Below are 21428 nucleotides of genomic sequence, written 5' to 3' on the forward strand. Positions count from 1 at the left end.
TCCAGTGGCTCTTTAGGGTGGGGAGTGATGGCTATGCCCAAGAGAGTGGGGAGGATGCCTCACCAGCCCAGGCCTAGGAGAGCTGGTTTGCACACTGGGCTTTAGTAGCTAGGGAAAATATCCTAAGTTTTCAGCATAACAGTGACAGAGATGGGAATTAGAGCACCTTCCACTGATAGATACAGGTTTAGCCAAGTTGAACGCCCCCAAATCATCTTGGTTTAACTTCAACAAGTTCCCTATGAACCTGGGTGAGATTTCCAGTTCCCTAGTTTTTTACCTCCATCATCTTGGTTTAAAAAAAAAAAAAAAAAACCCTCTCTTCCCTACAAACCATAATTTTCCTCATGACCATGAATCCAGCAAGGCCAGAAAATGTCACTGGAGTAGCCCATCAGAGGACAAGCTATTGGCTGTCAAAAAGACAAATCTGTGCCCTGTGTTTTCCTAAGGTACCCTTTAAAATGAGTAAAACATTTGACCCACCTCTAAAGGGAATATCTGCTATGCCCAGCCCTGAAAGGTGGTCAGGGAGCACCAGGGCAGTGGGAATCACCCCCTCCTGGGGCTGCCCATGGTCCCATGGACTGCCTGGCATGGCCATGGGCAATGCTCTGGGGGAATGGAGTCACAGACCCTCCCACTGCCCCTTGGGGACTGGAGCAGGGAGCATCTCCTCTCTGGTCCCCAGGGCAAACAGGAGGCTTGGGAAGGGCTCAAGGGGCATCCCATGGCAGAGAGACAGGAGAAATGTAAAAGTGTCTTTTAATATAAATATAAATCCATCTGAAGTGCTGCAGGAGAAGACCGTGCCCCGCGAGGGATGCCCGGGAGGGAGGCGGGCGTGGCGGGGACCGGCCAGCAGCCGGGGGAACCGAGCCGGCATCACCTGGGCACCCCGCGGGCCCGCAGGGCTAGAGCCGGGGCAGCAGCAGCGGCAGGGCTAGCAGGGCCAGCAGACGGGGGTGCAGGGGTGTGGCCGAGCCCCGCAGCGTGGCCTGGTTGGTCTCAGCGGCCGGCGAGCCCTGGGCGCTGGCCAGGCGGCCCCGGGCGCTGCACAGCTCCTGCAGGTTCCCCTGGAACTGGATCTTGCGGGACTCCTGGCGCAGCGACTCCCAGATGGTGGCCGCTTCCACGGGGCATCTGGACAGCACCTCGCTGGCACAGGTGTGGAAGTCATCCCAGGACCTGGGGAGGAGGGCGGGAGTCGGGGCGATGCTGGTGGTGGGTGACCCCACCGTTCCAGCGGCTCCCGCAGGGACACTCACTTGCAGATGGTGTCCAGCTCCTGCGCCTCCTCGCCGCCCTCCTCCTGCTGCTGCTGCCGAACGCTCTGGGCCATGCTTTCCCCCAGGCTGATGAGGCAGCCGGCGAAGCCCTTGTAGATGGTGTCGCACTGTCCCGCCATGCTGACCGGCTCCTGGCTCGCCGCTGCGGGGCACAGAGAGGAGAGACCGAGCTGAGCCCCCACAGCCCCCGCCTGCCCGGCTCAGGGGAGCGTGGCGTGAGGTGTCACCGGGTGGGGGTGACACTGGGCTCTGAAATGTGGCCAGGGGGTTCCACATCCCCCCGGACCGCCGGCATCCCCTCCCCGGGCACTCGTAGTGACCCTTCGCTCCTGGCCCGGGAGCCCGACGCGGTGCGGCGACCCCGCGGCGATGCTGCCATTGACTGCAGGGCTCCGCGTCACCTCGGGCCTCCCGGGCTGTCCCCAGAGCCATCTGTCCCGGCCTTTATCCCCTGACAGCAAAGATTAATTTGTGACTACAACAGAAAAAAAACAAAGCAAGGGCTCAGCAAGCTGGAGTCCCTGCTCTGACTGCAGCGGGAAAGAGGGGGAAAGGGGGAAAGAAAGGGAAAGGGAAAGGGAAAGGGAAAGGGAAAGGGAAAGGGAAAGGGAAAGGGAAAGGGAAAGGGAAAGGGAAAGGGAAAGGGAAAGGGAAAGGGAAAGGGAAAGGGAAAGGGAAAGGGAGAAAGAGAAGGGGAAAGTGGAAGGAGGAAGGGGAAGGAGGAAAGAAAAAGGAAAGTGGAAAAGGAGGGGAAGAGGAAAGGTGAGAAGAGGAAGGGGGAAGAGAAAGAGGGAGGGGGAAATGTGAACAGGAAGGGGGAAAGGATAAAGAAAACAGGGGAAGGAAAGACAGGAAGGGGAAGCGGGGGAGGGAAAGGGGAAGAAAAAGTACAAAAGGAAAAGGCACAAGTGCAGGTCTGGCTGTTTCATTCTGAGAAGCCCCAATTCCCTGCTCCACTCCATCACTGCCACTGGCCAAACCCTCGTGCTGGACACGGGACAATGGGTGACAGGGTGTGTTCATGAGGGCTGTGAGTGCATCCATGACTGGTGAGTCAAAAGGAGCTGGTGTGTGACTGGGTCACAGAGAAAACCTGCATGGTCCTCAGCTCTGCCCCAGAGGCCCCGAAGGCCAGAAGATGTGGGGTCCCTGTGCCAATTCACAGGAGCTACAAGAGTTTGGGGAGTGACATGGGTGTGCACCAGGGAGGTTTCTAATTGAGGAGAGCCCTGCAGGGGACCCCTGTGGAAAGGTGACCCCAGAAACAGCTGAAAGTCTCCTGGTGACTGCTGAAGCAGCCAGATGTCTCCAGGGAGCCGTGTGCCTTGCTGCTGGCACCCCTTGCCTGCACCCCTGGAACAGAGTCCTGAGCAAAGAGGATGTGGTCAAGACTAACACCAAGGCGAGCCTGGCAGAATCACAGGGCACTTTAGGTGTTTGCAATGAGAACCCCCTGAGCACAGCACCGAGGAAAGTCTCAGACTGATGCCGAGACACGTGGGTCACAAACATCGCAGGTATCAATAGGAAAAGTGGGATCCATTGCTCCTCTTTTCGCCCAGCCAGGCAACAAGCATGCCTCCCACCAGCCCAAGGACCCAGCAGCTGGCAGGGGCAGATGATGCCTCCCCTCAGCCAGCTGGTCCCTGCTCTCCCCTCTGTGCAGCTCCCTCGGCAGGAGGCTGGGCAGGGTGAGCAAAGAAGGAGAAAGCAGGAGGGCAAATCACCTCCGCTGTTGTGCTGCAAAACTATGGGGAAAAACCTGCCCCGGGCTCCGTCAGGGAGGAAGCCCAAGGGAAAAGCACGGATGAAGTTTCCCAGGGTGCTGCAGAGCATCCCCAGCGAGTGCCGATGCAGCCATCCTGCTCCCGAGGAAGGGTCAGAGTCACCCATCCTCTAAGCCTAAAATCCCCCGGAGGTTTGGTGGTCCCTGTCCATCGACCGTGCAGCCGGACTGGGTTAATCCCAAGCTCCCCATCTCTCTCCAGAGCAGTCACTGGGTACCGCTGTGCTCCGCATCCTCCCTGGCTCTCGCAGGAGCGGGAGTGTGGAGGGGACACGCTGGTGCCAGGGAGGTGCAGGACCTGCCGGATAACAGTCCCCCAGCGATCAGGACGCCCTCCGGCCCCAGTGAACGAGGGCAGCAGGGAAAGGCAGCAGGTGCCTGGGGTGGGCACACAGGGCTGGAGAGCCAGAGCTGGGAACTGTCCCCGCCTGAGCAGAGAGACCCCGGACAGCGCCGCGAAGCCGCCTTCCTCCTTGCCCCGCATCTCAGGACATGGGACAAGGGGTGGATGGATCCGTGAGCCGTGGGGCAATGGGGCTCCCCGCTCCCTGCAGCTACAGAGGGTGCGGGACGCGGCCGGGGGTCCCGCTCCCACCCGCCAGCCCCCAGCCCCGGCGGGGAGAGCCCGGCCCGAGCGGCCCCGCGGCACTCACCGAGGTGCAGGAGCAGCGGGCACACGACGCCCAGCAGCCGCCAGCAGCCGCCGCCCATGGTGCGGACCCCGCTCCGCCGCCGCCGCCGTGTGCTCCGCGCCCGCTCCGCCGGCAGCCCCGGCCCCGCCGCCCGCCCCCGGCCCGCCCGGCACCGCCCCGGGACCGGCCCCCGGCCCGCCCTGCCGGCCCCGCCGAGGGGCGGAGGAGCCCCCGGGGCTGCACCTCGGCCCTGCAGCTCACGGAATCACAGAATGGTTTGGGTTGGACGGGAACGTAAAAACCATCTCGTTCCAACCCGGCAAGGATATCTCCAGCCCCGTGCGACCTGGTCTTGTGAAACACTCCCAAGGATGGAGCAACCACAGCTTCTCTGGGCAACCTGTGACTCACTGTCCTCACAGGGAAGAAATTTTTCCATGTATCCAATCTAATCCTGCCCTCTGTCAGCGTGAAGCCATTCACCCTTGTCCTGTCACTCTATGCTCTAGTCCAAAGACCCTCTCCAGCTCTGCTGGAACTCCTTTACACATTGGGAAGGTGCTGTAAGGTCTTCTCTTCTCCAGGAAGGAGGAGCAGCCAGAGACATTTTTGCTCTGAAAGCGGGAATTAACGTCCCCTTCACAGCCAGCAGCCCACCATCACCTCCAGCCTCTCCCAGGAAGCAGAGACCACTACACCCTGCTGGACTCATGCAGGAAAGCTTGAGCAGAGACTCAGGAAAAAATCTGGGAAGAGAGGGCATCCTGGCCCTTCACCTCAGACTGGAGATGGTTTGATATCCTCAGAGACCCCTCAGTCTTCCCTCCACCACACAACAGAAGAAAGTCTCCACTTTTTTTCTCCAAAAGTTTTTTATTGAATTGTTCTTAATGTCATTTCCAAAAAAACCCAAGAAACCAAAAAACGAACAAAACCCCCCCCCAAAACTTCAAAATTTAGATAAAAAGAAAAACCTTGCTGGAAAATCAAAACTAATGTCTGAAACATGGACATGCTCCGATGCACAACAGAACCAGTGGCCCTGTGGGCTCTGGCAGTTTGCTGCTGCCTCAGCACCCTGACCCAGAGCCCCTCCCTGGGCACTGCAGAGGAATCACCCCCTGCCCACCCTGCCTTGCTGGGTCAGGTGGGCTGGGCACTCCACTGTGGATCTGGAATTAACGAACCTCGGAGTAACTAACTAATTAATGAATTTTTACTAACCCCTCTCGCTCAGCTGACCTCCTCCCCGTGCCCACAGAGCCTGCCAGGGAGGAGGAGGCTGAGCCCTTCACTCGGGTGGGGGTGCAGGTTTGTGGTGAGCACGGAGCACCAGCACCCCTGTGCTCGGGCTCAGTGCCCACCTCGCTGCTCCCTTGCTGATGGCAGCAGATCCAAACCTTTAAAGGGGTAAGAAATCCATCGGCTTCTGCTGCATGAGACATGGACTGCCAGCCAGCCTTGGGGACGGATGGGCAGGTGAAGAAGAGACTTAACTCTCAAAAAAGAGGCTATTTAGGAAAAATAAGCCAAGTGAATGTTCAGTGACTATTTGGAACTATACACAGATGGCGTTCGCCTTAGAGACATCACACACGTGTTGATAGATTTTCTGGCAAGAGCTCTTAACACCAGCCAGACGTCGTCAGGAACTACAGCCAGGTCCTCCTAGGTCATGCCAGGGGTGACCAGGCCCTGCAGCATGATCATGAGGCGACGCGCAGGTTTGCTCAGGGGGTTGTGGGGTTCCACCTGCAGGAACTGGAAGAGCTTTTGCCGCACCTGGTTCATGACTGACCCCATGTGGTCTCGGGTGATGGGGTCGCTTTGGTCCAGGTGCATCACTGCATCCTCCAAGTAGCTGAAGGAGAGAGAGCAAGGTTAGGACCCAACCCAGAATACAATCCCAATCCCATTTAGTTCATGTTGGCACTGAAGATGCACAGTTTTGTTCCCCATTCCACCCAAACTCGGCAGTATGTTCAGTTGTCACAATATAAATGTTCCTGACTCACAGCAGTCCACCTATCCCTTCCTAAACCTGTGAGGTCAGCCTACAGCTCCCAGCCTCCCCACCTGCCCCAAAACCTGGCTGCTGGAACCAAGGCAGAGGCAACAGCCAGTGAGAACTCCCCACAGTGCTGGAGGTGACTCTCAGTAGATATTTTCTTAAATACCTTAAAGCAGAATTAGTCACTCATTAGACAGTAAAACCCCTCAGCAGTGAGGCTTAGTTTGTGTAGGGTTACAATAAAATCCATCCAGGAATGGGGTGGGAGAAAATTCAGACATTTACCAACAATACACTCTGAAGTTCAGATGAGCCATCAGCTTTTAAAACACAGCCTGAGTAAGGCAATGTGATTACTGCAGGTTTTCAGCAACAATCCAGTTTAAACTTTACAGCAGCAGCTTTAACCCCAATTACCAGCCTGTAACTTGACTGTAACTTGAAGCTCTTAGTTTTTCTAGCTTGCTTTATCCTTATTGAGTTAAAAACTTGATTTAAGTAATTTTTCCACACAAGCCACAGTCAAAACCTGTAGGTACCTTAACAATTTAGCTTTTAAGGGCAGATAGCAGGGTTTTGACTCAGACACTAAAAATGTTCATGGCAAGTATCAGTACAGTCACTATTTTGTCACACAAGCTTTGCTTGGAACATCCACCAGAAATGATACCAGTAGCTCCTGCTGCAGCCTCCCACTGAGCCTTTCTGACAGTCACGACAAGAAACTGCCAACACAAAGTCCAGTGATGGGTTAAGAGCTGAGGACAGAGCAAACTTGCCCTGGCTATTTTACTATCCAGGGAACATGGCCCTATCCCTCCTTTTGCCTCCACAAGGAAATCGTTCCTTGGGGAATGGGTATTGCTGTACAGGCTGCAAATATTTACAGGCTACAATTCCAGAGGTAGCAGCACCTACTGCTGGATACTCCTTCCACTACTACCTCAGGTCAGCAAAGCTTTCTGTGGCAACGCTGACATATTTTTCTGAGTTACCACTGGCTGTAAACATGCCAGTAAACAGGCTACTAAAACTCCAACTTTTGTCAAAGTTCCACCCTCAGGCAGTGAATTTAACGCCAGAGAACAGGACCCAGTTCTCTGGTCATACTCACTTCAGCTTCAGTTCTGTACGTGTGCCCAGGTCTGAGGAGAGCTGCTGAATGAGGGAGAGCAGCACAGGCTGGGACAGCGGGCATGGATGCTGTCCAAACACTTGCTGAGTATCCACAGTCTCACAGACATACAGAACCAGGTTGAGATCAGCTGCTGTTAGAGCCTGCAAGGAAGACACAGCTAGAAATGCACAGGAACCAAGAGGCAGGTGAGGGACACAGGACAGAGTGACAGCTCTGGGATGCTCAGTGGCTTGACAGCCTCCTCTGGGAGCAAAAATCTCTGCACCTCTGCTGTACAGGCCAGCAAGGCCATCTTTAGGCTCCTGCTCTATGGCAGGAACCACCTGTGTCTGTTCCAAGCTGAAGAGAGCACAACCAGACAGAGGGGAGCAGGTTACTGTCAGCAGCATGGAGCAGGGCCAGCAGTTCATCATTCCCAGAGGAGTTTTCTGCAGCAGCTCAAACAGATCTGCCTGCATGTTCAAAGTCAAGGTCAGGTCCCAGCTGGTAGATCTGCCTGGAGAGGCTTATGAAGCTGCTGCTCTTCAGAGGCTGCCACGTGCCAGCGCTGCTGGCAGAACACGCTGGTTTTCAGGAGCACTGACACTGTCCTGACAGGACATGGGCAGGGCTGAAGGAACTTAACTGCTACCAAATCATGGAACCTGCATGGCTCTGGCTCCACCTGCATGAGAGCAACTGCCCTCCCCAAGCACTCCACTGCCACAGGTCTTTTCAGTCAACTCCTGTGTCAGCTGTTGTGAGATTATGTGCCCACCCCAAGGAGCCCTTTCTTCCATCCCAGTCCCCAACAAGCAGTAGATGACTACAAAGAAAACTAGGTACCTGCTGGAAAGCTTGGTTGAGGTGTCCCTGCTGGAGCAGCTGAAGGATGTGAGTCTGCTGGGACTGGAAATCCATGTGAGTGGAGGGGATGGGTGTCCCGGCTGCCGAGCGCATTGCCTGGACGATGCTCGAGGTGACAGCTGCCTGCTGCTCCTTCATAGCCAGGCTCACCTCTCCTTTAATGACTCTCTGCACCTGGGCCAAAATAGACTCCTGCATGCTGGAAAAAACAAAACAGAACTCATGGGCACCTCTGAGAATGAAGAGCCGAGGGATAACACTGCACAAAGCTTCTACCAGTGAGAAAGCACAGGCTGGTTTGCTTGTTGTGGTGTGGCTCCCTGAGGGTTCACACAAATAGATCTGAGGCAACTCTGTGGCCAACACCACCATGTCCCAGGGTGCACTTGGAAGATGCTGGGATACTGTATAAGAAAGTGACATTTCAGAGAACTAAGTCTCTCATTAAACAATGTTTTAAATCTTTTATGTCTCTGGCTTACAAGCAAGGCAACTAAGCTGTGGGGTTATCCCCAAATGGGGCCAGCTTCTTACAGCAGATCTGTCAGATGCAGTTCCTAGTGTGCAGATGACACCTTTAGAATGAGAACACACTTACACTGTACCTGTGACTTCTCCACACAAGAGGATTTCACAGTGCAGACTCTGCTGCTCTGTGTGACACCTTTTCCCTCAAGGGTTGGATTCTCCTCTCTCACAAAGGGTACAAAGCATCAAACCTGCTCTACCACAGGCAGAAAAGCAGGACTTCCCTGGGAACAAGCACAGCCCATGAAACAAGACCAGAATTTAGTCTGGTGGCTTTCCTGGCAACTCTGACCTGCACCAAAGACTCCAGCATGTTCTGACATATATTCTAGTGGCCTAAAACAGACAGGGTTGTTCTGCCCTGCAGGTGACCACCAGCCAATCCCAATGCCTGGCAATTGCCACTGCCTCACAGTGTGAATGAGCTGGAGGCACATCTGTGCTGGGATCCCATCCTGAAACCAGGAGGGCAAAGCACAAAGTGGGGAGACAGAGCAGTCAGTAGAAACTGTATGCCTGGGGACACTGAGTAAAGAAAAGCCTTCAAAAGACTCCTCTGAAATGATCTTCAGGAAGTATTCAGATTTGAGGGTGCTGAGAGTTGCCTTAAATCCTTGTGTTCCCCATTGTGCATGGGACTCAGGGAAAAGCAGTCCCTGAGCTTCCCAATACAGCTGGGAAACCTTCTGTGGGCAAAGTCACCAGCCCACTTGCTCTGCCATATGTGCAGGGCTAACAAGCAGCCCTCCAGCACTCCTGGCTTGCTTCCACAGCTAAGCAGGGAGAGGTGCTTGTGATACATGCACGTACATCTCAGTGACATTTTTCCACAAGCCAACGTACTTGCCCACGATGATGTGCAGCTGGTGCTGCACCTCAGCATGCACGCTGGCTGCAATGGTGGATGCCAGCTGCTCCGTGGTGCTCTGGAAGGTGCTGATGAGCTGCCGCAGCTGGTTCAGCAGCGGGTCCCGCACCTCCTGCTCTCGTACCTTCTTGTTCTTCAGGTGAGCCTCCAGCTGCTGGATATCTGCAACAAGCAGAGAGGGAGGCGTTTGTGCCATCTGTGGAGGTGATCAGGGCAGAAATGCAGCTGCCAGGCTCTGCATGTTCTCCAGCAGAAGCAACTGTTGAGCCCGTGTATGAGCACAGGACAGAGGAGAAGCACAAGCCTTGAGTTGGGCTGTATTATACTAAACTAGAAACCCATCTTCCAGTCTTCCCATCACACAGGGTCACACAACACAGCAACAAACCCACCAGTTCTCCTACAACAGACTTCTACAGGCCCTCCTTGTTCAGGGGAGATAAAGGCAGGTGTGAGGGTGTTTTATTTCACACATACTGTGAATTGTGATCAATGCTCATGAAGAAACAGAAGGAACTTTTCTGACAAAAAAGAAATCCTGTCTCCTGAGATTTAAAACCTGTATTTTAAAATATCTTATGAACCGGCCTGATCAAAAGGGAGAAGAATATAAGCTCTCCTATTTGTGGGAGGCTGGTGTGGAAGAGGAAGGGTGCAAAATAAACAGCAGCTGGAGACACCCTGCAGATCTGTGGCCAACAGAAGTCACTGTGCTAGCACTGGCCACATTCAGGCCAGCTCAAAAACCAGCTCTGCAGAGTGATACCTGTGCAGCCTCCCCAAAGGCCAAGGATCTGCATGCCAAGCCTGAGAACAGGAACAATCTTCTGCAGTGCATCTGTGTATAGTTCTCCTTCCTTAATGGTATACTCTATTTCAGCCTATGTCCACACTGTCCAGCCACTATCTAACCTCTGGTCATCCTGGTACTCTTCTCTAAACCTTCTCCAATCCATTACCCTTCTGAGAGGAGGGCCTAGATGCAGGACTGCTACCCTCTCCATTCATCATGTCCATCATGACACCAGGATGGGATAATCCTACTCAGCAGATGAAGTCACAGACTCCCAGCTGACTGTTTTGCTATTCAGGCTACAAAGACCAGAAATTAATCCATAGCACCACCCACCAAAAGCTCCCCACTTCTGCTTCCCAAGTACAAAACAGAACACTTGGATGGGCAAAGAGGTTCAACACTCACCAGTGAAACTCTGCAAGGCAAAAGCATAAGGACAACCTATGGCCAGCCACTAATGCAAACAGTGCAGAGAAGACTTGAAGAAGAAAACCTACTCACATTCCTGTGTGCCCTGCTTGAAGGTGTCATTGATTTGCTGGAACATGGACTGGCAGCTCTTCTCGAAGGCCGGCAGCACGATGCTCTGGAAGGCCTCCCTGTAGGCTGACTGGATGGGTCCCTGCAGACTGTCAGCTGTGGCCCTCACAACACTGTCTGTAAGGTTCTTACAAGCACACACAGAAGAGTCCAGAAAATTAACTACAGTCTGTTCCCAGACTAAGGGTGTGAGCAAACACCAGTTCCCCACAACACCCACACCAGGTGAGGACAGCCCAGTGTCCAAGGGTGCTCCCTTGGCTCTTCCCCCTGGCCAGGCTGCACCGTGACTCCAGCAGGCAGAACCTCTGCGTGCTCAGGGGCTGCCCAAAACCAGCACTATTTCTCTCTACTTCTGCTGTAGAGCAAGGGAAGGTGGCACAGTCAGGCACAGCTCCTTTCCCCTTCTCCTCCTTCCATCCCAAAAAACCATCATGCCCTGCCAAGGTAATTAAGGAGCTTGTGCCTCCTAAATAATGTAGATATGGAAAACAGAATGGAGCCAGTCAAATGTTCACCACTTGACTGACTGAGTTGGCCCTAAAAGTCACTGCTGTGGTGAGAATTTCTACTCTAGTAGAAAATGAACAACTTGGTAAAAGAAAAGAGTGTTAATGAGGCAAAGTGGGCAGGGGAGCATACAAAGAGCTTGTCCTAATGAGACCATGAAAAAGCTTTGGCTACCAGCAGCTAAACTGGCATTACCTAGAGACAGAGGTGAGGGGAAAAGGCTTAAGAAGTTGCTACCCAGTCAGGTGACAACTCAGTGTGCCCTGGAAAAGCTACTCTGGTACTCCTTACCTTTGATTTCACTAGCTTGGTAATATTCTCTTTCAGTGTCCCCTCCACAGCAGTGAGCTTGGCAGCAATAGTATTGCTGAGCTGGCTGACGGTAGGGTCCATGCTCTTGGAAATGCCTAGGCATAACAAAAACAGGACAAAATTGCAACTTTAAGCCTAAAGTCACACTTCAAAGCCCAGAAATGAAAACAGAATAAGTGATTCTTGGATATGACACAGCAAGGGACAATGATCACAAACTTTGCCCAGGGAACTAAGGTTGGACATTTGAAGAAAGTTTTTGCTAAGAAGGTGGTACAGCTCTGGAAGTCACCAGGAGTGACCTCCAGCCTTGAAGGTTTTTAAGAGTTGGTGTGACAAAGTCACGGTTGACCTGATCCAGGATAGCAGGTAGCCCTGTCCTTAAGGAAGCTACAGTTGCAGGCTTTTCCATCAGCAGTTTTTGGAACATTTCCTTACATGCATGGTGCCAGTGCATCGAGAAAGGGCAAAGACAACTTCAAGCTTGCTCCAGCCAAATCTCAGCATTTCCAAACTCATCAGCCTCTTTCACCTTCCTCCACTGAACAGACTCCAAAGGCTTTAGAGATTGTAATGGAAGGTCAGACCACACTCTCTGGAAAGGCATTCCCTCTGGGAGCCTCATATGCTTCTAAACCACAGCCCCTTGTCTCAGATTACAGCGGGGCCTGGTGTTCACACAACCTAACTCCTGCTTCATACAGTGCCAGCACTTCTGTGCCTTTGATCCCCACGGAGCTGTAGGGATCCAGCTCCCAGAGGCAGGCAGCCACACTCACACTGGGGCACTGTCTTCTTCATCTCCTCCCGGACGGTCCTCTCCAGCCGGTTACACACAGCTGTGGACAGGGACTGTGAGAGCTGCTGGGACAGGTGCTCCTGGAGCTGCCCATTGCGCTGCTGCCCTTCCATCAGCACCCGGTCCAATCTTCTCTCTAATGAGAACTTGTGTTAAGGACTACAACAACAGATTTCCTCTCTACCCACAACACTCCTGTCCACAAAGGTGGACAGTAGCCTCACCTCCGGAGGCTCAGTGGGAGCAAATGTGCAGCTCTGGAGAAAGAGTGGTCTCAAAACATTACTGCTGAGTTTCTGAAACAGAGTGCTCTTAAACAATTCATCAGGGTGAGGAAAGAGCTTTGGAAGGAAGATAGGAAAGTCAAACAGCTAAAATAAGTTGGACAGTACTGTTTCCTACATACTGTGGTTAACTTGGCTGTCCCATTAGCAGCTCAGCCCCAGCCAGCCACTCACTCACTTCTCCGCAGCAGGATAGAGAGAACTGGCAGGGTAAAACTCAGAAAGCTCATGGGTTGAGGTAAAGACAGTTTAAGAGGTAAAGCAAAAGCTGCACATGCCAACCAAACAGAATAAGGAATTCATTTACTACTTCCCATCGGTGAGCAGGTGTTCAGCCATTCCCAGGAAAGCAGGGCTCCCCTGTGCTAACGGTGGCTGGGGAAGACAAACACCATCAATCCCAGTGTCCCCTCTTCCTCCTCCTCCTCCTTTCCCCCAGCCTTTCCTGCTGAGCACAGCATCACACAGTGTGGGGCATCCCTTTGGTCACTGGGGGTCAGCTGTCCTGGCTCTGGCTCCTCACAACTTTTGACCACCCCCAGCCTCTGCTTGTTGAAGGAGCGTGAGAAACAGAGAAGGCCTTGACAGGGCTTAGAAAAAGCAAACCCAGCAAACTCATCAGTGTGTTACCAGCACTGTTCTGGTCACAAATCCAAGACATAACACACATGAGCTGCTGTGAAGAAAATTAACTCCATCTGATCCAAAACCAGGACACCAGAAACCATCAAGTCCAATGTTTATCATCCATAAACATTAATTTGGTAAAAATGTTTCTACAGCATGGAATTAGTGGAGATGACACAGTGCATGGGAGCAAACCCAGGCTTCAGGCTACCCACACCTCATGAAGCAAGCAACCTTTCTGAAGGAGCCAACACACAAACACATCTTAAACAAACTAACACCAAACTCTGAGAAAACAAACAATGAAATGACAATTCAGCTGCTGAGAAAATTCAGTCCATGCACAAAGTTGTGGAGAAAGGAAAAATTATTCTAGTATTACAATATAGCTCTAGACATTCAGTAGAAATTCAGTAGAAAGGTATCTGATCTGTGAATACCAGACTGATGGTCAAAAAAGGAAGATCCAAGACTCATTAACAGAGAAAGCTATTGTCATAGAAGTTAAGAGTGGTTCCAGACATGAGGCTGGCTAGAGCTGCTCAGTTTAGAGAACATAACCAAATTCAGTGCAGCAAATGTACACAGGAACCAATGAGTCATAATACAAACCAAATAATTGGATACCAAGTTTGAAAGCACCAAAAGAAAATACTCAGACAACACAATAAGGACCTGTGGACCACCATATGAATAATTGTGGATAAACAAGGTAATTCTGTATCCAGCTATGCAATATGGCAGCCAGATGCTATTTCTGGTGCAAGTACTGACTTGCCTTAAGGAGGAAAGGAAGGAAAGGATCAGCCCATAATTACTCTTGTGCAACAGGCCACTGCCTGAGGTGGGATAAAGTACCAAGTGCACCTCTGGTCTACACCAGCACTGCAGCACTTATAGCTTCATGGGGAACTAAGATTTAGTGGTACAGAGAAAGTGCCAGTCCTTCTCCGTTCTATTGCTGAGTTTCTTGCCCTTAGAAAATGCCTGAGAGGAACTGAAATAGTTGTACTGCAGCCAGGCAATTGTACTGCACCTACAGCTCCCAAGATCCTTGACCTTCCTCACACCTCTAGTCTGCCTTGCAGCCTTCCACTCAACACCTGCAAGCAAGGATACGCTCCTGCTCCTGCTGGGAGTCGATCACCCTCTCCATGTGGCCCATGAGGGAGCTCTGGATGGCGTCGAGGTGATCCGTGAGCCTCTGCAGCAGCTCCATCTGGTTCTGCCGCAGCTCGGAGAGCTCCCGCTGCTGGCTCCTCAGGATGCACATCAGCTCATCCTGGAACTCCGATGTCACCTACACGTGGAGAACACAAGCACTCATTTCTAACAGGACTGGAGGTCACATCAGCTCATCCTGGAACTCCGATGTCACCTACACGTGGAGAGCACAAGCACTCATTTCTAACAGGACTGGAGGTCACATCAGCTCATCCTGGAACTCTGGTGTCACCTACACGTGGAGAGCACAAGCACTCATTTCTAACAGGACTGGAGGTCACATCAGCTCATCCTGGAACTCTGGTGTCACCTACACGTGGAGAGCACAAGCACTCATTTCTAACAGGACTGGAGGTCAGCTGAGCTTTCTGCTCAGTACTGGTAGGACCCATGATATTTCAAGGCACTAGGATGAACTTTCTCTTAGATCTTTCCTAGTAAGATATGAAGCATCATGACTCACCTGGTTGTTAGATGATCTTGGTGACTGGTTCATATCCCTGGAAATAAACAGAGGAAGACTAGTAACCTAATTATGTCAATTAACTCCTCTTATAATCCAAGTCTTCTGACAAAACAGATCACGCATTTTATGGTTGCTTTAGATTTTACACTCTAGCTCATAACTCTGTTCTGCCTTGTGTAACATGAGAATGATGGGAAGGTGATGAAATCCCAGTCCTTACAGCACTGTGACACTATCATTTGCACTGTTCACGGAGCCTGAGACTCCTTTCCAGACTGGTCCCTTTGCAGGGAAGAGACCCGAACCGAGTGTTAATGAGGACTGTTACTGCACACAGATTTTTCAGTTTTGTCCAAATTTGAAGCCAGGGAAGACTTTGCCAAACACCTTTTGAAGGTCTCCCAATATTTTACCAAAGAAAACCCAAGTATTCATTTGTTAAAATTTAGAATGAATTAGCACAAATCATCTAGTGTGATTCCAGCTGCGAAGGTGAAGAAACTAGTGCCACATTCCAGCTCATAGAGCAGAATAAAGAAAAACACTGAACTGATCCACTAATATTGCATATCTCCATCAAAGTCACAGATCTATGAAGAAAAGTAAACATTTTTAGTTCCCAGACAGTACCTACTCAGCAACTTTAAAAGGACTGAGGCAGGAATTTGGAAGTCATTTAAGAGGCCAAGAGTTTCTGGATGTCACTGTGCAGGACCACAGTCAGAATTAAATGCCATAGCCCATCTTTGTTGTGATCTGCAGAGCCAAATCATGAGCTATGGGAACAGAAGAAGAGGAGGAAGCCCTGTGCAGCTGTGCTGCTCTCCTCACACTGATGCAGACAGATTGGTCTAACATGCCATGGGCAGACCTTTCCAGTCACCAATTTTCACTTACAGGATATGATATAGGCATGTTTAGAAATACACAGAAACAGCAAACAGGTAACAAATATGACAGATACTGATGAACAAGGGCATTATGCCACTGTTCAGAAGCCAATTCAGAAGCCACTCACAGCATCACAGTTCCAGTGAAGCCTTCACTGAGAGCAGTGAAAGGGCCCAGTGTCCCCTCACAATGTATAATTCATTTCTCACACACTCCTCTCAAGCCCAGGCTATATTTTGGATTTTGAGTCCCAGCTGGAGACAGTGCAGACCTATTCCCAGGGCTGAGTGCCAGTGTTTGAGTAACCAGCAGTGCTTTCTGTGGGGTTCCTGCCCTTTGCAAATGGAGCAAGGGTTGGGAGCACTTGGCTGCTGCCTCAGACCCCTGTGAGCACAGGAGGCTGGTCCCAGAGCCCCCTGTGGCCTGGCAAGCCCAGCGTACCCGTCGTCCTTCTTGCCCTTCCGCTTCAGCTTTGGGGAAGCCCGGGGGGATGCCTTGACCTTCCAGTCCTTCACAGGCAGCCTCTGTGCAGATGCCTTGGCACCAAATCCACCTGACGTAGAAGCCAAGCTCGCAACTTCATCATCATGGTCACTGTGAAGGAACAGCAGGGGAGAGGACATCACTCACTACACTGGACTGTGCCAGCCCTCACTGCGGGGATGGATTCACACAGCTCTTCATCCACACACGGCCAGAGTCAGCTACACACAGCCCCACCTTAACCTTTCGGTCACCTCTACAGAGCTCAGAACAGGCTGCTCTGCTTTGATGCAGGTCTGCTCAAGCTGAGCTCGAGTGCTGTGCAGCAAGGCTTGGAGGGTCCCTGCACTAGGGACACAGGGGCCCAGGCAGCTTGGCTGAACCGTGCCTGTTTAGCTGCAAATTGTGGCACACAAGCCCCAGGATGGCCTAGCAGGGAGCCCAAGCACAGCACGTCCTTAATGCTGTACAGACAGCAAGCACTGGACACAGAACACATTGCAAGAACAGAGGAGGATCAGGTGAGCTTAAAACATCTGTGATCCTCAGTACCTTGGAGACTTTCTCCTGCTCACCAGCTTCCAATACAGGCTGCGCATTTCAGTAGGAATTTACATGTGGGTTGTGGACAACCCTCAGCTGTCAAACAGGGCTGAGCTTGTCAGGCACACAGAATGTGCCCACAGAACTTCAGGGGGACTCATAAGGGAGGAAAGATGTCAGAAGCAGGAAACTTACTCCTGAGGTACTCTTGCTACCTTATATAAGGCACAATATTTGGAAACCGATCCCTGAATAGGTTTTTACTGATAATTAAACCAAGCTTGGTCCATACTTTTAGAAGCAGCATGCACAACTAAACCCTTCCCTACACACAATAAACTGAATAGTGCCCAGGGGCCAATCTTGAGATAAGCTGATGTCACGAGAACATGAGGGAAGCTGGGCTGCAAACTCAGATTAAGTCAGGAGACAAAACAGAGACATTCACTCCATACATGAAGGCTGGCAGGGGACAGAGGCACAAACGCAGCCTGAGCTGAGTCCATGCAGGGCAAGAAAGGGGGCTGAGCACTCTGGTACCTTTGTTCTGCACTGGCATCCTGGCTGTCATGCTGCAGAAGGTGGTAGCTGTGTCGATGGTAGGAAGAGCTCTTGTGCTTTTCTTCAACCTCATCCCTTGGGCTAGAAAGAGGAGAAAATACCATCACGGTATTGGTGGATGTAGCCCTAGCCTAAGTGGTCTCTGGAGATGCCAGATGCATCTCACTGTTCTCATCCCACTACGAGACAGGGACACTAATTCTGTGATGAAACCCAGCACTGGTCCAGCACAACAGATTGCTCCTTCTAAGCAGCCTAAGTGATGTTGCAGCATCCTTCACTTCTGCTCCACTGCCATTTGTCTTCTGACTCCTAAAGTACTTTATTTATTTATAACACTAGCTGCAGAGAGCCAGTCCTAGAACAGAGACATACAATTAACCTATAAGCAAACCTGTCAGTCATGTTGCCAACTGATTCAACAAAAGCCTGCAGGAATGCATCACCTGGGGCAGAATGTAGCTTGTACTGGTTTGATTTCCAGAGCACACACAAAAAAAATCTCAAATTTCCATGTGAACATGAAGGTCAACAAAGTAGACTTTTCACCTTCTTAAAAGAGATAATTTATGCTGCAAAAGGTATCAGAGAGCAAAAATGATTAGAGGTGGTCTAGGAAGTTCAGGACACAGCATCCAGACCAAGCACACAGGAAGGCTTACTCATCAGATCCTTTAAGGGAAAGATGGATGGAGAACCGCTCTGGATTAATCACAATGTAAGAGCTTTTCACCAAGCTGCCAATTTGGCAAGTGCAAACAAATTGCCCTGTGCCAGATGAACCCAAGTGCTCACCTGTCTGCCATGCTGTTCCTGGTTTCCCGGGTTATGTCAGGAGCTGCTGGCCACGGCTGACTCACAACACTGTCAGAAGATGCATTTTCCTGAGTTAAAGCAGTCTCCAGTAACGACGGAGCGTTCAGTCTGTCCACCTCCACTGGAGGCATGTCCAAAGAGTGGTGGCTGTGCTCGGAGTTGTGGCGGTTCCTGGGGGACAGCAGGTGCAGGGCTGAGGCAGCAGAGGCCATGCTGTCTGCGTGGTGCCCGGGCTCCAGCGCCTCCCCGGGCAGCCCCGCCGGCGCCGCCGCAAAGCTGCGCTGCAGGGTCTCGGAGGCGATCTCGGGGATGTCCTGGGACATGGCTGTGGAGGCAGAGGAAATGACGTCTGGGGAGCGCTCACGGGTGGGAGAAGCCTGGGGCACCACCAAGGGCTCCACTTCCTGCAGTTCCAGTGCTAGAGAGGAGTTTCCTGGTGCGACCTGGAAACAAAAATCAAACAAGAGCCTTTAGGATAATGATAACAACTGCAGGTGCCTTACACTAACTGCCTCTGGAAACAGCCTACTGTATCCTTTCCTCATGTGATCCCTGTCTCCCACTCCTTCACCGATGGAAAACAGCCTCAGGACTTGTAACAGACTCTCAGCTAGGCTAACAGCACACTTAAGCCAATGCTAGTTTCAATTCACTTTTAAAACAAATGTTACAGTAATTCTACTTCCCTGCTCTGCTCCAGACTCCCTCCTCTTTGAGGGAAAACATTAGTTTTAATATTGAACATCTCCTGGACAGAAAATTTGTTTCAATTTCAAGCTTTGGTCGTGATCTGTTTTACACAACACCTGGAAATTAAAATTTAGGGATAGGAAATCATGATTTCAGACTCATCAGACCAACAAGCAGGTTGTTGGTTTGGTTGTAAACCTTTCCAGGTAGCACTGTCAACACAAAGGCTGACCACATCCAGCCACTGGGATAGTGACAGCATAAGCTAGAGCTGTCTGGTTTTCAGAGACACACTGTTCTATACATGGACAAGTTCCATCAATTTGGCTGAGTACACTGGGCTGCACATCTGTGCCAGCAGCTGTGTTTTCCAAAGGGCACACACTCTCCCTGCTAACACCCAAATAAGTGTAATTTTATAAAATCCTAGAAAGGTTTGGGTTGGAAAGGACCTTAAAGCTCATCTCATTCCAACTCCACTGCCATGGGCAGACACCTTCCACTAGACCAGGCTGCTCAAAGCCTCATCCAGCCTCGCCTTGAACACTTCCAGGGATGAGGCATCAACAGTTTCCAGGGAAGTCTATGCCAGTGCCTCAACACCCCCTGAAAATACAATTTCCTCCTAACACATAACCTAAACCTCCCCTCTTCTAGTTTAAGCTGGTCAAAGGCAAGTGCCATGCCCTGCCCCTGGTCTGCCCATGGAAAAAGGCACTTTTATCTCTTTTAAACTCTGAAAGGCCACTCCACTCCTCAGAGCCTTTTGTTCTCCAAGCTGAACAATTTCAGCCCATACAGGCCCACCGGGAGGATCCTTGGCCCAAGAGAAGGAAGGGAGCAGCATTTGGAGCCTTACTGGAACAGGTGCCTTTGGTGTTAGCTTGTCAGGGAGGCCTGGGATAAGAACAGAGTGACTCCTAGGACTGGTCTGGAGGCTGCTGCTGCTGCTGCTCAGCGTGAGGCTGGTGTCCAGCTGCATCTTGGGGCTCACAGTCAAGTCTTCCGATGCTCTGCAGAAACAGACACCAGCAAATCAAGCAGCCCAAAGAGATGATTGATCTGCATCAAACACTCGAGGTGAGGAGAGGGGGTACAAGGGTCAGTGGAGGAGCCCTTGCTCTTTCCACCATGGTCAGCTACTCCCTGTCAATGAGCACCTGCATCTCCCAGTCCCCATACAGCCCAGAGAGATACCAGGTGGAAACAACAAAAAAGAAAAAAAAGGGGTCGTTGCAATCTTTTAGAATTCGAGGGGTCAGTGAGAGAAGGGACCAACTATATCTCCACTGTACAGAGTACAGGGAGAAACAGGACACTATGAGATAGATCTCCCTCCTTTTCCCAAGCCCCTAGAAGTGAAGTTCTTGCCTGTTACGCAGCCCAACCCACTGTCACACTGTAAGATTTTCCTACCAGTCCTAATTCTCTCCCTGTCCTTGGTGGCTGCAGTGTTCTCTTACCTGTAAACAACAATGGCCCTTTGGGAAAAGCATGTAGAGCAACAAAACTGAGCTGCAATAAAAGAATCCCTATGAGGCACACAAAAACCACTCTTGTTGGCCCCTAGATGACAACAGACATGTTCCAAGCTGCATCAGGGATCCAAACAGCTGCCTATACAGGGACATTGGGACTCAGGCCAGTTTCTAACTCCAGTTACAATCTCCTCTCCTACAAGACATGCTACAGCTCTGTGCTATCCCAAAGGCCTGCTTTAGTTCAGTTGCAGAGGTATTATTCAACTTGTGCTATTTACCTGGGCAGAGAGGCATCTGTGACAGAAGTGCTGCTCATGGCTGTGACTGCAGTCAGGGAACTGACACTGCTGCCTGGAGAGACAGCGATCTGTAAGGAACCACACAGCAGTCAGGATGGGACAGAGGGCAACAGCACTCCTCAACCAGACAAAGAAAGACTCCTAGAGAGTCCTTGGTGAAGAGGGACTAGAAAACACCTCCATAGGTTGGGTTGTTCTGCTAAGGTGGTCAGGTGCTGGTCAAAGGCAAGTCCCAAAACATCCTCATCATATGGCTGCTTTTACTGAGGAGCTGCTGTCCCCTAAGTGACCTCACCAGTGCAGAGGCAGAGGGCTTATGGCAGAGAGTGGGGTACTCCAGCAGGGCCTCACAAGTCTGAACAGTCCCATCCCCCCCTACGTGATCATTTCGGGTCTGAATTCCCATAGGACCCCATCAGACAGCATGTGCAGAGGTGGCATGTTTTCTTCCACTACAGTTATATCATAACCCCAAACCACACGTGTAAACCAGTAAGAGCAGTCTCCCAGCCAAGACAGAGTTATTTAGCAAACCCATATTTCTACAAAGCACACCTACATCAGTGGTTTTGCAGTTAAACACAGCATTTACAACACAAGCTTAGGCCAGTTTAGCATTTTGGATGTGCCAACAGATCTGTGCTCAGTCTGGTTACACGCAGAGTTTCCCGTGAGCTCTGCATCCAGCTAGCAGAGCTTATCACAGTCATTCCAGCTGAAAAATGTGTCCAAAAGTACCAAAATTCACCCCCACCCCTTGCATCAGTGCAACAGTGCTGATCTCAGATTACCTGCTGAAGAGAAGTACTCGGTGTCATGAATGCATCTGGAGTCATCAGCTTGGGCTTGGCATCATTGGAGAGAGAGAGGAAGTCTGCTGGCACCGGCAGATCAGCGATGCGCCGCAGGTCTGGCTGCGAGCCGTGCACAGACTCCTTCTCAGATCCCAGCCCCTCCGTGCTCAGATCAGCCATGTGGTCTGGAAAGGCTTCCAGGGAGACACACAAA

At 51.4% G+C, this 21428-nt stretch overlaps 2 protein-coding genes across 2 annotated transcripts in view; both read right to left on the bottom strand.

Moving 5' to 3' along the window:
• Positions 1–765: 765 nt before the first annotated feature.
• On the bottom strand, positions 766–3854 carry NRN1L (neuritin 1 like). The gene is made up of 3 exons (XM_063410915.1): positions 3729–3854; positions 1269–1431; positions 766–1188 (listed from the first exon to the last, which is right to left on the bottom strand). The coding sequence occupies exons 1-3, from the start codon at positions 3784–3786 to the stop codon at positions 915–917; spliced, it is 495 nt and encodes a 164-aa protein (XP_063266985.1). The 5' UTR covers positions 3787–3854; the 3' UTR covers positions 766–914.
• A 712-nt stretch (positions 3855–4566) lies between these two features.
• The window catches only part of EDC4 (enhancer of mRNA decapping 4), a 32250-nt gene continuing 15388 nt past the window's right edge, over positions 4567–21428 (bottom strand). Inside the window, exons 15-29 of the mRNA XM_063411144.1 lie at positions 21212–21408; positions 20400–20488; positions 19500–19653; positions 17930–18393; positions 17114–17215; positions 15989–16141; positions 14654–14690; positions 14086–14266; positions 12036–12191; positions 11236–11351; positions 10396–10561; positions 9074–9260; positions 7682–7901; positions 6833–6996; positions 4567–5568 (exon numbers count right to left, since the gene is read on the bottom strand). Coding sequence (XP_063267214.1) covers positions 5376–5568; positions 6833–6996; positions 7682–7901; positions 9074–9260; positions 10396–10561; positions 11236–11351; positions 12036–12191; positions 14086–14266; positions 14654–14690; positions 15989–16141; positions 17114–17215; positions 17930–18393; positions 19500–19653; positions 20400–20488; positions 21212–21408 — 2579 coding nt within the window. The 3' untranslated portion in view covers positions 4567–5375. The remainder of the gene's footprint in view (positions 5569–6832; positions 6997–7681; positions 7902–9073; positions 9261–10395; positions 10562–11235; positions 11352–12035; positions 12192–14085; positions 14267–14653; positions 14691–15988; positions 16142–17113; positions 17216–17929; positions 18394–19499; positions 19654–20399; positions 20489–21211; positions 21409–21428) is intronic.

This window comes from Prinia subflava, chromosome 13, assembly GCF_021018805.1.
Source record: "Prinia subflava isolate CZ2003 ecotype Zambia chromosome 13, Cam_Psub_1.2, whole genome shotgun sequence".
NCBI lineage: Eukaryota > Metazoa > Chordata > Aves > Passeriformes > Cisticolidae > Prinia > Prinia subflava.

Coding starts and splice junctions, on each gene's coding strand:
- NRN1L (XM_063410915.1), bottom strand. CDS start 3,786: ATGGGCGGCGGCTGCTGGCGGCTGCTGGGCGTCGTGTGCCCGCTGCTC. Junction 1,432..3,728: donor CCCGCTGCTCCTGCACCTCG/GTGAGTGCCGCG, acceptor TGTGCCCCGCAG/CGGCGAGCCAGGAGCCGGTC. Junction 1,189..1,268: donor GAGCTGGACACCATCTGCAA/GTGAGTGTCCCT, acceptor CCTCCTCCCCAG/GTCCTGGGATGACTTCCACA.